This window comes from Megalops cyprinoides, chromosome 6 (genome assembly GCF_013368585.1).
Source record: "Megalops cyprinoides isolate fMegCyp1 chromosome 6, fMegCyp1.pri, whole genome shotgun sequence".
Taxonomy (NCBI): domain Eukaryota; kingdom Metazoa; phylum Chordata; class Actinopteri; order Elopiformes; family Megalopidae; genus Megalops; species Megalops cyprinoides.
Window position 1 is genome coordinate 18095571 of NC_050588.1, and position 14849 is coordinate 18110419.

Here is a 14849-nt window from a genome sequence, read left to right on the forward strand (position 1 = left end):
TGAAAGCTCATTTTAATGGATTTTTTGCACTATTCTGTTGAGGATTTTGGCAATGGAAACATTTTGCAGGAAATTTCCTCAGATTGAGGCTTCCTAGACAATGATTAATTCATTCATATCTTTATTTAGATTCTTTATTCATTCATTCATCCATCCATTTTTATTACATTCTAACTTGATTCATCTTTTTTTTTTTTTAATTTTCTTACAATCTTTATTCATTCATTCATTTTTTATGGTTTAGGATTTTTGACTTGTACAAGCCAAGTGCTTGTATTTCCACAGCGAGGAAGCACACACCATTGATAAACAGTCATACTTCTACAACACGGCTCTCAAAAAGGATTGTCAAGCACAAAAAAACAGCAGCAGACATTTACAAAAAGAAAAACAAACAAGGCAGTTGCTATTTTAGAGTTTAGAGACAAAGCTTTAAACTGTCTTACCCACAATTCACATTGACAACGTACTGTATAGCACGATATAGACTGTGTGCCATGACAGCTATCAGATAAATTTATCTATTATTACTTTGTTTTTACTAGTTTTACAATTATGCATATGGACTGACATCTTGGTCTGGAACTATATTCCAAGTAAGAATATTTGCTCCCATGAGGTGTGAATTTAGAAACATGCAAAGCCATCTAAACTTCAAGTAGTAACCTCACCTCATAAAGTGAATTACAGTGCAACCAAAAAACAAAACATAAATAAAATCATTTTCTTACTTAAGGTAAATAACATTTGTTCCACATCCAAGCTTTATTTTGTCAGATTTGTGTCCCATTGAAATGGACACTTGGTAAAAATGAATAAATAAACAGAAAATAATAATCATTCTGTATTTCAAGACTTCCTGGGTTTGTTTTAACCTCCTGTGACATCTTCATTCCTCAACATAACATGGGTTGGTTTGGGACAGCATTTTCACAATGAAACATGGCTATAAATATGGCAACACCAATTCAGAAAAGAGTTACAGAGAAGGGAATTGGCCATCTTCACTTACAATTTACTCTCAGCTATAATTTTATGTATTTTATTCCAGAAAAAGTGCAACAGCAAAGATCAAGGTTGTTAAAACTCAGAAATTAACTTTCTAAGCTTCATCACCTTTATCATCATCATTATCATCATCATCATCAGCTTTGTCCTTTTATATCCACCGTTTCATTTCCTGATCAATGATAAAAGTATTAATATTAGGCACCAAAAAACACATATCTTACTCCAGATCTTGCCTTAAGACATAGTTGAGCTGACAGATTCTGCAGAAATGCACTGATACATTGTGGGATTTGTGATGAAGATATGATTAAAATCTGATCCTAAATTAGGAACAGTGACAGCCAATGTGTTGTGAGGCAGACCTGGAGATGATGTCAGGTGTAAGCCTTTGCCTGACTGACAGTATCACATATACCTGCTGTCCTCACCCAAGTGCTTTGGCTGCACAGCACTGAAGTCTCACACACGCACCCGCACGCCAAACATTAAACCCTCTTACCTTAACCACTATCTCTGACAAATACATGGATGAAGGGAGTGATAAGACAGTCTCTCCTTGCTGCATAATGCGAAGAAGTTACAATCAGTGTCAGAAACACAATCACATGATGTCTGTCGGTCCTGGAGAGGTGAGAGATAGGGGTAAAGGTCAAAGGTCAGGGTTCAGAGACTGAATGAGAGGTTACTTTCCCCTTCCAATCTGCTGAAAGGGGGGTTACCCCAAACCAGGACAACAAGGTGGAAGGTTTTGTGGGTGTGTCATATCTGTGTCCCGCCCCTCCCGCTGACAGGGCCACGCCCAGGTGCGCCTGTTCTGCGCAGAGAGTGCAGGGCAACAGCGCAGCAGCTGCGCAGCAAGGAGCTGATGTTGTAGATGGGCTGGCCGGGTCGGCGCGGGCCGCGGCAGAGCCAGGCCACTGCCGGCACCACCGGGACCACCACGGCCAGCAGGTCCACCAGGAAGTGCCTGCTCCAGTAGCTCTTCTGGGGGGCTGATGATGACTGCTCCCCTGCGTCTGCCCCACCCACGGCTCCTCCTCCTTCTTCCTCCTTCTCCTCCTCCTCCTCCTCCTCCACCACCACCACTGTCACACCACCTGGCTCCACCTGTTCTACTTGCCTTTTGGGCTGCTCCGTAACGCCGCCTGTGGGCAGGACCTCGACAGCGCCAGGACCTGCCATCGGGGATGCGGGCGGCAGGGGATGGGCGGGGCTGCTCATGGCTTCAGCGGCTTCGGTGGCTTCGGTGGCGGTTGCCGTGGTGACGGTTTCTAGGTCCTCGCCCTCCTCAGAGATCCAGGTAAAGGTGGGGCTACAGGACTGGGACTTGGAGTCGAGGTCCGGGTGCAGGCGGGGCGGACTGTGCTCCGTCTGGATGGCGCGCTCCTGCAGATGGTGCAGGTACAGGTGGTGGTGGGAGAGGCAGGGCTGGCTGCTGCTGCTCACCTGCGCCACGGGCAGCACCGCCTCTCGGCTGCACAGCTTCTCGTAGGTGAAGGAGCGCGGCAGGGGGGCGTAGGGCCCAAGCAGGGACACGGAGGGCGGCTCCTCTGACAGGAGGGTGTCCAGGAGCAGGTCGGCGCGGCTGTCCCCGCACACAAAGCCGCTGTCCTGCGTCTCCTCTCCGGACAGGCCGGGGAAGTCGGCGCCGTTCCCATTCTGGTCTAGCAGTGCATCGTTGCTCAGCTTGGTGTAAGTGGAGCTCCGGGTGAGCGAGCGGGCCGGGGAGCCCTCGCAGGACCGTGAAATTCTCGGCCGAACCGGGCCGGCGCCGCCGCCTCCTTCCCCCTCCTCCTCCTCCTCCCGCGGGCCTCCGCCCCCGATGCTCCTGTCCTGGTCCTCCAGGCTGTGCAGCAGAGTGTCCAGCTTGCGGTTCTGGACGCTGATGTCCTGGAAGTACTTGTGCACCTGGCTGGTGTCCTTGCTGCTCAGGTTGGTGCGGACCACCTCCACCACTTGTTTGAGCTGCCTGATCTCTCGCCGCGCCTCCTTCAGAGCCAGCTGCGCCTCCACGCGGTGGCACTCCTCCTCGATCCAGTCCTCCTGCATCCGTGACAGCTGTGTCCGCAGCTCCTCTATCTCCGAATCCCTGCGGGGAGAGGGGGGGGGGGGGCATTGCTGCTGACTCTGTATCTCATTGCTTAACATCAGCACCTGCAGAAGCACAAAGTGAGGGAATACATTCCTAACTAAAACTGCAGCTTTGTCTGAGGTAAAACTGTGCAGTGGTGCCAAAAGGGTGAATTGATGTGCTACAGTAACATTAAAAGGGTAATGCTTTTAACAGTGGAGTATCCAGCAGGTGAACTGATACCAGAGCAGCTGTCCCACCTGTCCTGCAGCCTCTCGATGTTCTCCTTCAGCTTGGCGCGCAGGTGCCGGATGCACACCTCCTTCTGCTGCAGGGGCGTGAGGTACTGCTCAGGGGGCGGAGGCCGGATCCCATGGTTGTCACTACAGGATGTGTACTTCACGTTACGCCTGCAGAGGGGGAGGGTTGATCAGTGCGCCTGTGGAGATACGCATGTCATACCTAAAGAGGTTGGGCCTGTACTAGGTATGTGGTACCTGGGCTTGGTGAACACCTTCTGTAGATTGGAGTCTTTCTTGTGTTTCAACTGGCTGTGAGGATGTGACATGAGTGTGAGGTTCTGTCTTACCTGGTGTGTATGAGTGTGCCTTCTGACTTACCCGGGTGCAGACTGTGTTGTTCCTGGGTGTACCTGTGAATGGGCTGTCCATTACCTGGGAGTGTTAGTGTGTCTTACCTGGGTGTGGCTGTGTCTCACCTGGGTGTGCCTGGGTGTGGCCTGGCTGTAGGGCTGCTGTCGCTGCCTCTGCATGAGCCCGAGGTGCTGCTGCTGAGAGAGGAGTGGCCGTGGCCATCCCTGGTACTAGCTGGGACAGCTGTCCGTCTGCGGCAAAGACACAGTAGGGGCAACACTGTCACTCTAACAGAGCCTCCCTCACACTGAAGACACATATGACGTCACAAAGGTTAGGCCCCCTTCCTTTAAATGCATTTCTTCAACATCCACTAGAAACACAATACAGTAACTAAAACACGTGGGAGGAAATGAAGATCTGATCGAGAAGGAGAGGTGAGAACTGCTGAATCAATCAAACAAGAAAACCCCCAAAACAAAAAAAATACACATTTAAGCTTGAAAATGTCCTCTCTCTGGAAAAACTTATAACAGAGCCAAAAATATCATAAGCATACAGGATACATACAGAACTTAAAATGCAGAAGTGAAATCACAGATCACAAGATCACAAAACACAAAATCAAATACATGCTCCAGTGAGAGGAAGAGACACAGATTGAGGGGGGGGAGAGAGAGAGAGAGAGAGAGATGCTAACCGCCTGTGTCGCTCCGGGGTTTGTGGCGGCACATGTCCATGAGTCGGGCGCATTGACACCATGTAGCCTGTCTCCATGGGAACACAGTCTAGCTCTATATACCTGCAATAATTAAAACTGAGCAGAGGTCAGAGGTCATTATAGAGTGACGTTTACCGCTGGAGCCACTGCAGGGATCCGGCTGATAAATCCAACCAAACGAACCGCAGCAGAAAAGAGGTCAAGGAAGATTTATGGTACAGCACAGTCTCCGTCCCCCTTTCACAGAATGAATTACTGTCGGAATACAAAGGAGAAGACAAACATCTGCCTGTTCCATTTCCATTCCGTCTCTTCCCCAAACCGGGTCCATTTTTGATTGAGGTGGTAATCTAGTGCTCTGTAATTATAGCATCCCAAACTGAGATGAAACTCATGATTAAAGTTGTGGTTGAGGAGAAATGGGGGTAATCTGCAATCTCTCCCACGCACCTGACCTCAGGGTGGGGAACAGAGGAGAGACCAGGGTGAGGAAAGAGGGACTGGATTACCCTGAGTCACCTACTAATACAAGAACAGAACTCAATAAAGAATGCACAGGGTTTGGACCAAACCTGATATGAGAGGAAAAGCAGAAATTGAACTCCTTTTTCTGGACAAAGAGAAGAAACAAGGCACAGGCTGCTGGAGGGGAACAGATGGAGGGGGTGTGGAGGCGGGAGAGGGGATGGAGGGATTAACAAGGAAGGGAGTGATGGTGGGAAAAAAGAAGGGTGGAGAGGTGCAGTACCTGCGAGATCCTGCAGAGGGCCTCCGGTTGACAGGAGCAGACATGGGAGCACAGCCTCTCACTCACAGCAGTGACCTCAGCCGCAGACAGACTGAAGACACAGCACAGACACAGCCACACAGACAGAAAATAATCCAATCAGTTTTAGTCTTAGTGCTTTTGAAACCAACATATCCTCAGACACACACACACAAACTTCATTTAAACAAGCAGGTACTGTATGCAGTTAACACTTGCTGGTAGTTGTACAGAAATAAAAACCAGTCTATGCACATCAACGTAATGACAAGAGCTAATATTCAGGCTCCCGACTAGCTCAGTGGTTAAGATGTTCGTTGAATGCAAACTGAGCTCAACGGCCCAGGTTTGACCGGGAGCCCACAGCAGCAGAACATGCTGACTTCATTTCAGGGGGGGCGGGGGAGTGTAGGTCGGCCAGGCTGTGCCTGTATCACAGCTCTCAGGCACCCTGAGATACGCCAGGTGCCTGTGGGTTGATCAAATTACGCCAGTGGAGTAGCGCCTGTCCTCTCTTGAGCACCCATTCTACTGCACTGCACTGTATGCCTTGGAGTTTGATAAAATCGCCATTGGCTACATGTAAGCTAATACAGTAATTGTCCCTGTGAGATGATACAGCTGCCGATTCACAAACAGGGTCATAAGGCAAAATATTCTATGTGCAAAGCTGGCCAAGTGGTCTGAAGCTGTGTTGATGGTGAATTAGCTGGTGAATTTGATATTATGGGCAAATTAGCAAGCACATTTACAGCTCTCAGCACTGAATGTGTTTCATAGCTTGAGAGACACCAGCTCTTGGTTCTTACTGATAAAATCAGTAAACTCATCAGCTGGCTACTGAAAATCAGAATGGAAGCGCTGTATTCAGTCTATTTCCAGCACAGTGTGAGAGAACCCTCAGCATGTGGCCGTGACCCTCTGGCCCCCTGAACCTTTGGGTCATGGCCTTTGCAGGTGACAGAGCTGCAGTGTGGTGCTGACACTGGCACTGGCCTGAGACCTGGCCTGGGAGAGAGGGCAGGATGGACACCCCCACATCATGCAGCCAGCAGTGTGTCAGAGGTGTGCAAAGCTACATCAATATGTCAGAGGTTCCAGCATTGTGTTAAAAGTATAATTCAACAGTTTTCTAACAGTCAGATACACGGTTTAGGCAATACTCCATAAACTTTGCCTCTGTCCTCCTGAAGCTACAATAGGTGGTGGTAGGGAGACTTAAAAGTACTGTAGTAGCAGGAGTAGAGGAGGGGTAGGAGTAGTGTTGTAGTAGGGGTAAGGGAGGCAGTGGAGTACTGTAGCGGTGGGAGTCGAGAAGGTGTTAGAGTATTAGGAAGCCACAGCACAATGCTGCAGTTCTGACTCATCATCTCCACAGACAGACAGAACCCACACGTCTCCTTCTAATCACTGCACTGCGCACCCTCTCCATCTCACACACACACACACACACACACACACAATACCTCCTCAGTTCTTGGCCTTGTGTTCATAGTGGAACAAGCTCAAGCTCTGTTATGCAACCTGATGCAATCAATCAATGTCAACGTCTCTCTCTCTCTCTCTCTCTCTCGCATGCAAACACATACTGTTCTTCCTGTGTGAAATCTGCAATACCCCATCCCATCCCCCAAACCATTTACTGTCCAGCGGGGTAATTCACCACAGAGACACCAACAATCACATTCCCCTACATCCAGGTGCACAGCTGACCCTCTGCCCACAAAGCCTCATTCAGCATCCTTTAGTTCCATCACTCACACCCCACCCACTCTCCTCTGACCACTGTGATGTCACATCCCCCTCCAAGCAGAGAAGCATCATATCTCAACATCCAACAATGGAGCTGTATTTACCAGCATGCAACATGTTTGATTATGCAGTGATTCATCTTATTTAAAACCACAGACTCCTGTCTGCTAGTCTCCTATCTAGTCCTTCAGTCATTCTCTCTGTCCTGTGGTTTTCCTCATTACCACCATTAATACATCCATAACTTGCTGTTTATTTCCTTAAGTAACAACACCAACGGTTTAACATCTTACACATTCGGTACCAATTTCTGTAGATGGATTTTCATAAAAGTAAATGAAGTAAAACCTGGGACATAAATGCACCACTACTGTGCATTATTTGCTACTCCACACCTCTGCACAACATCCTCAAGTCCAGAGTTCAGCACTGCAACCACTACTCCATCCTAGCAACAACGCTCACAAAACACTATCAAGCTTTATGTTCCTACATAAAGGCAAGGTTACAAAGCAAAGGTTTTCAATTAAATTGGTACTATTTAGCAAGGAAATGTTTTGGCCTTGATTTTTCTTAGATTTTCTGAGTTTTTCAAGCTATGAGAGCCAGAGGAGTCCAGTTAGCCAGAGCCAGAGGAGGCAGAGTGTATCCCCTTACACTGATACTGATCCAGAACCTACTTTACATCATGATCACATTAACAGGCTGGATGGGATTCCTCTTCAGCAGCTGATTGATCACATTGTTAATAATTACGCAAAAGACCCCATAACACATCCAGGAGGATTACCTAATACAGGAGAGTTACCTGCTGCCTATATTTGTAGCTCATTGGCTGTGATGTTGCAAGCACAAGTTATGCCTTGTTGGGTAAAGAAACTTATTGGTGGTCTGATGTGAATTGTTTTGTCAATGAATGAAAGAACCGATTCTGAATGAAAGATGAGATCTGTACCCTATCAGCAGTTTTCATGTTGCTAGGCAACCTACCCCCCAGTGCAAATTCTGTAAAAAAAAAAAAAAAACACCCACAGTAAAACAAAGGAAAAATCCTGAGTGAAAGCTCTGAGGCCAGACGGCACGTGTCTGCTGCTGCTGCTGACAGAAAACCGTTGTGACAAAAGACAGCAGCGTGCGGCATGCCCCCGAGCCGACACAATGCACAGAGAACAAAGGCATAAAGCAAGACAAAACCCACAGCTGAGCAGCATGAAACAGACCAGACACGTGCAGGACAACGAAGCAGCCAACCAATACCAAACGCATGCAGCTGGGGAGCACACTCATGCACGCATGCGTACACTCATGCACGCATGCGCACACACGCACATGAATGGCAGAGAACAGATGAAGCCTGGCAGTTTTGAATATTCTACGAATGTGGAAATATCCCTGAAGATTTCTACATGAAATGATCTGCCAGCGATCAGGTCCCACAGATCTGAAGCACTTCACTCTGCAAAAACACAGATATACAGGAGCCTTTCTAAACCAGGGCAAATAAAAGGCATTGACACAACCACACATACAGCTGCTGGAATGGCAACGTAACAGGAACCCAGGAGAGAGAGATGCAAGCAAGAAATGCTTCTTCTGTGTGTCTCCTCTCAGGGAGAAAATGATCCCTTCGCCTCTTCCTCACAGCTGTAATTTAATGGAGCTGAGCGACAGATGCTGCCCTGATTTCCCATCATGCACTTCTTCCTCCCTGATGAGGAAGGACTCGCTGATGCAGCAGTCAGAGGGGATATCTATGTGGGTTCAGCTCAGGACAAAACAGGACAGTGAGGCACAACATAGAACACAACAGAGCACCTAGGCACCGCCCACAGAGCAGACCTGCCCTGTTCATGTCATGTGTCCGAACACCTCCATCTAGAGAGCCGAATAATTTAGTCTTCCACGCTGTGCTTGCATTTAATGGGGTGTGTCCGATTGTGACTGGCAGAACAACAACCAAATACCTCGGGCAAGAGCGAAGAAAGGCACAAACACAAGCATATTTAGCCACTGTGATTGGACCATGGTTCAGGAAGGCATGAAACTGATCCCAAACTGGGCAGGTGAGAACGCTGCAGCAAAACACAGCAAAGTGCACCCACATTACAGAGAATGTGCAACACTGTAGTATAATCGCACGTGCGCGCGCGCACACACACACACACAGTGCAACTAAGAAGGAAGAAGGAAGAGAAAAAAACAACTGTTGACAATAAGCGAAAGTCCTATCTGTGTGTGTGTTCAGTCAATAAAGAGAGTGACATTATCAGAGCTAAAACAGGAAGGACTGCAGATCGACTCAAAAATCACTGTGATACTAGCAGTGCCGGCATGCATTTCTCTGAGCCCTACAGTTTCTAACATAGAGCACTTTCAGAACAGTATCATTCTGGAAAAGAAAACAAATGGAGCATAGACAATCCTAAACATGAGGTGGCAGCTGAAAGCTGTCAGTCCACAGGGTAGGGAAGCATTTTAACAATACTAAACTGAGCATTTCCTGATTATGATGGGGAAACACACTCCCTCTTCACTATCAGGCACTCAGTGTTATCCTGCATTCTCTCTATATTCCACATCCCCTGGTTTCAGGTGTTGGAGCAGGAGGTGGCACTGCAGCAGTTGAAGGGTACAGTCTGTACACTCCAGTAATTCACTGCCTGTGTAGAACATAACTAGTCTGTAAGGATGACATGCAGCACCCACCACACAGCAGACTTGCAGCACACCGCTGTCTACAGGCCCTGATGAAATCTTGACCTGATTCGGGAGACATTTTAAAATCATATCTAGCAGTTGACGCAGACAGAGCACTGCTTTTTGCAGGTTTCAAATCAGCATTCATGCTGACTGAGTGAGTAATCCCTTTAAAAACATTTTTTTTCATCTGTACTTGCTTCAACAGGCTTTTACTCAAAGTACTCGTGTTCATACTCATACACTAGTCCTAGTTTTTTCACAAGGAAAAGACATCCTCACCCTCAGACAGATGACTCTCATAACCAGAATTCACCCAATTACTGCCGGATTTTGTTTTAAGTACTGGTAGAACACATGGTCGGGGCTAATGATGAGCACTTTCACAGTCTCTCTGTGTCAGATGCTGTGTCCCACATCCACCGATACATTCATTTCCACTTTTGAAAACCCTTAGACCAGCACAAAAGCGCTCCTTCCCTCTGCTTCTGCTGTGAAAACCAACAATACTGTGAATCCTGTCTGCATCTACTAAAGTTCAGGTCCCTCTGCTCTAATATCCATCCAGAGTATGCTTACTCTTAAAGTTGACCTTGTTTGCCTTAAAGGGGACAAAGGTGGGATTTTCCTCTTTTTTCCTCAGTAATGTATCAGATTTTTTGACCTTGCAGGAACAAATTGCCTCTACTGTGCAGTACAACAGTTCGTGAAATATGATACAACTGTACGCATAGGATTACTAAATTAATTTTTACACAGCTAAAAAAAACCTTTCCATAGATTAATCACATCTCACTTCCTTTATGCTGTTAAAATATCATTTAAGGTATATCTGACAAAATATTATTTCTTAATATGAAGTGTGCTTCTGAGGCACTCTGTTACATTGCCTTTGAATGCACTATGTCAAACAAAATGTGATTATTAGCTGACTGACATGCGTACAGGGCCGTAGCGATGTAAGGACACAGAAGAGTTTGTAGGAGGGCACGACATTAGAGAAGATGAATTATTTGCTGACCATACACCAGCGTGACTCTCACATCTTAGATTATACCCACAGTCTCCAAAACAGCGGGATCTTTTCTACAGTCACTCCCAGCTTAGGGTGAACAGCACTCCAGCAACAGCACTGCAGAACTGAGAGTTTGCATACTTAAGGAACAAGGTGATGATAAATGGAGACAGTAGGAAAAGTGTCAACAGAAGACTCACTAGAACCAAAGTGCTCACAGTTTTAGATTTTTGACAGCATCATCCTCAGCAGACCACTGCAAGGAAACTGGGGGCAAGAATGGCTTTCAGATCAGAAACCTCCAAGCAGAGCCTTCTGACTTCTGACTTTCTGAGCCGTGTCAAATGCAGAGCTGAAGCGGAGGACAAGTCCAGCACCTCTTGTTTTCACAGGGGATCAGAAAGTAGACTGTGCCACCCTGGACCACAGATGGGGGATGGGGGATGGGGGTTTGGAGGGAGAACAGGGGGCACCCAACACATGTGCTGGGGAACAGCAAAGAAGGAAACAGAAGAAGGCAGCCTGCTCCAGGAGATGATCACCTGACCAGCAACCCCTCAGAGACAATAACCCCTGACGTGAGCCTCACCAGAGTCACTAAGAGCCCTGAACACTGACTGAACTGTGACATTCAAAAACCATTCCCACCACAAGCCCTATAGCTGAACCACACCACCATGATGCCAGCCAAAGGGCAGAGAATCAAGGCTGGAGACAGGGTCCCTCAATGCCAGGCTTTTTGAAATGGAGGCAGACATCAAGTGTAAGATGAAGAAGAGGGAAAACTTTTTTGATTTTGACAGCCCAAGTCTGAAACTAGAGCAGAACATTCAAAGAAAGCCCATCTCTGGCAATACAAAACAAAAGCAGACTAACTTGTGCTTGACTTAACCTTCACAAGCTTTCTGGGAAGTGGAGAGTATTGGGGAAGGTCATTACAACTCTGGACAATGGAGGGTTTTGGGGCAACACTGTGGAAATGTAGTCCTGGTTAAAATCTCTCCCCAACTTGAAAAATTGATCGTTCCCTTACAGCAGCCCTGAGTACTTTAACACCTGGTTTAAAGCAGGTGTAATTAAATTCAATTCAATTCAAAAGTGTGTCAGTACTTAATCTCATGTTACCTCTCCATGGCAAAAAAAATAAATACAGAAACTGACATACAATAATGTACACATTTATTTATTTGATCTATGTAGTTTTACTGTTCTTAGATGTTATGTTTGACTGTTAGTTTGAAATCATTTGTCCTGTTATATTGTGAAAAAATGAAAAGTTCTGTATCTTCCACTTGAGTGGTTAGTCGCATACGTGACGTTGGAGATTATTCATCCTATTGAATATCAGACTGATCACATTCCTAAACAAATGTTCACTCACACACCTTACAAGTATCATCCATATTTATACAGTAGGCTACACATATAACACCATGAAAATGAACAGATACCTTTTTCATGTTATCCCAATTTTAAAAGTTCCACTGTTTCTAGGAGTCTCTTTAGCTGCCTTTTCCAGGAGAACAATTTTCCATTTTTTTCCCAGTTGCCCTTGGGTTTTCAGTCTTTTTTAACTCCCTCTACAAAATGCACTGTGTTCAGTCTCAATGGAAACGACCAGACTGCCACCATAACCCGGAGGTACAGGTGTAAAAAAAAAAAAAAATTCTGATTATGCACTAAAGATCGGACGTGCGTCTCCAGGGCCCGATCAGATCGAGCGGGACACTGGACCACACCGACGGACGTGACTAAAACCGCGCTGGGGTGGAAACCTCGTTACTGTTGCTGGCGACCCATGGTGGCACACAGTTTGAGAAATAGAACAGCTTTATCGAGACCTATATGCAGAGTGCCAACGCAGGACACGGTGCAGTGTATTCAATAATAAACATAATCGCTTTAATACGAAATGTATACATTTTTACAAAACCTTTTCAGGTAAGACATATTTGCCAACATTCATTTTATGACATCAACCATATATGCGTGATCGCCTCGAAAAAAATTAAAGTAGGCCTACCTTTCAACATATGGAAAGAATGTATGCAAAATATACGATCCTTAGCTCTGAAGACATAATTCTGGTACAATTTAGTGACATAACCTAAAATGCATGCACCGCGAAATGGAATGCCGCAATCAGGCAGCCAATGATAAACATCAGGTGTGCAGCTATGCCGTAGCCTACTTGGTGGTCGCATCGGTTTCAGTAACAGGCTCACAGTACTGTGCGCAGGAGGACCGTGTCCTGATTTTGTAGCTACATTGCCAAGCAAACCCTGAGCATCACACAGAAAATATAGCCCAAAGGTTTCCATGGTTACCATTTTAGCGAACCTTCTTCAAAACCCATTTTTCGACACGTACACTTTAACATACAACCGTCTGCGCACTTATATTTTACGTTTGGTCAGTATGCCGAACTCACCTGAATGCCACAGAAAGACCACCAAACGGGGCGCAACACGTAAACCGCTCATATAACGTGTGCTGGACTACAGTGCAGAATCAATCATGACTACACGACGTAGTCTATACAGTGAAGTGATGGGATAAAACCAGCAAAAAGAGCAATCAATTAAAATGTTACACTTAAACGAAACTACCATGCCCATTTCTAATGTTGTGCCGTGTGCTGCAGTAGAACGCCATGTCCCATTGCTGTTTTCGTTCGCAAAAATATTCCATTGATGCACGCACCTCCCGGCGATTGCTCCTACTCCTTAATATGCCCTACATAACACAAGCATCTTCCGCGAATTTAACTTGTCAGCCTTTGCTGTGCTGCGGATGAAACGGCAAAATGGAGTAGTGAGCTAGACAACATAAACTGAAAACGCAGCGAAGCTTTACCGATTTTCCCCTGGATCCCATGATTCAACCACCCGTTTCGTGGAGTTAATCCCCAAGCGCTGCGGATGCCACCCGGTGCCTGTGCGTCGACAGGGTTTGCAAGATGAGTGTTGATAAAGATGCGTGTGACGTTATTATAGCAGCGTTCATGCCGAGATACGGGCGCAGAGCGGCAGTGTTTTTGCACTGTGAGGGCAAGATGAAAATGGGTGTGTCTTATTGTTTTGGTCACGTTTTCTGGCATGGGATTGAATACTATCTGCACGGTCCTTCTGCGGTGGTCTGTCAGATGCACAGCAGACTTGAGGCCCTTGTTTTCGGTAGCAAACGATGCACAGCGGTGTGGCAGCATTTTTTGGAATACGTCATGGATTCTGGGATTCAGATAACTTCAGGACTTTGATTCAGTGTTTGTTCCAACTTTCCTTCTGTGCATCCTTTATAACCACTAGAACATGCATTCATAATATTGTCATTTCATGAATATTAATTTTCAAGGAATGCTCTAGCTATTGTACTGTTTTGTACGCGTGGGGCAAGGAGCCACAAAATAGTACACAAAACCGATGCTGGTGCAGCGAACTGTAAATCATTACCCTCTGCGTTTCCACTGATATCAATCCTACTCGACACCTGCCAGATTCAGTTCTCTCTTTACCATTCCTTCAGGTCTTCTGCGCATTGCGTAGTGCTGATCCTCGTGAATACGGAACACAGCCCAGGCAGAATGGGTTTATATATATATATATATATATATATATATATATATATATATATATATGCGTCAAAGACTTTATTCATTATTCAAGTTTGTCAACTTTAAACAAATCCACAGAACCCACGCTGACGTATACCACCATCTGTAACCCAAACCTTTTTAAATGTGTAACAGCATTCACATTAAAATTAAAGTTACCATACTACAGTCTGCACCATACTACTTTAGGTGCATGTAAGAGAAGATGGGAAATGTGATGAACATCTCAAAATTAACTCATTTACACAGTGCAGCAAGTTACAAAATGCTAGAGAATAGTATGTGTTAATTTGACTAAAGGAATCAACTGTGTAAATGTACGTTTTGCATAAGAAATGCAACTTTATATTTTTTCAAAAAAGATTTTTTTTCACCCACAATGTTGCCTGCAGAATGATTGAAAATACAGTGCTACCAATCCCTTATGTCCAAAACACTGCATATGGTGAATGTGTAAAGGAGAAAAGGTGATTTTCAAGTAAAAATCTTGTGTGTATTTACTGAAGTCTTAAGGTAGATGCATTTAGCCAAGAGCCTTCAGTGACAATACACGTCAGCTTAATGTCTGCAAGCCTTTCTGCAGAATAGGAAACATTCTGCAGTGAAAGAA

The 14849-nt window shown here is 45.8% G+C and overlaps 1 protein-coding gene across 6 annotated transcripts; it reads right to left on the minus strand.

Annotated features, from left to right (window-relative positions):
• Positions 1–863: 863 nt before the first annotated feature.
• On the minus strand, positions 864–13644 carry LOC118779878 (syntaphilin-like). Of its 6 annotated transcripts, none has more exons than XM_036532191.1 (6): positions 13483–13644; positions 5145–5235; positions 4376–4492; positions 3801–3926; positions 3343–3492; positions 864–3100 (listed from the first exon to the last, which is right to left on the minus strand). In XM_036532191.1, the coding sequence occupies exons 2-6, from the start codon at positions 5186–5188 to the stop codon at positions 1771–1773; spliced, it is 1767 nt and encodes a 588-aa protein (XP_036388084.1). In that variant the 5' UTR covers positions 5189–5235; positions 13483–13644; the 3' UTR covers positions 864–1770. The 6 variants fall into 6 exon arrangements, with proteins under 6 accessions (XP_036388084.1, XP_036388085.1, XP_036388086.1 ...); XM_036532192.1 differs by lacking the exon at positions 13483–13644 and adding an exon at positions 12650–12794; XM_036532193.1 differs by lacking the exon at positions 13483–13644 and adding an exon at positions 12078–12130.
• Between the last annotated feature and the right edge of the window lie 1205 nt (positions 13645–14849).

Bases quoted from the DNA above. Each gene is read 5' to 3' on its own strand.
- LOC118779878 (XM_036532191.1), bottom strand. From the start codon at position 5,188: ATGTCTGCTCCTGTCAACCGGAGGCCCTCTGCAGGATCTCGCAG. The intron at 3,927-4,375 runs GTTAGCATCTCT...TCTTTGCCGCAG, and splicing joins ACCCCGGAGCGACACAGGCG to ACGGACAGCTGTCCCAGCTA. The intron at 3,493-3,800 runs GTGAGACACAGC...CCCCCTCTGCAG, and splicing joins CCACACCCAGGCACACCCAG to GCGTAACGTGAAGTACACAT.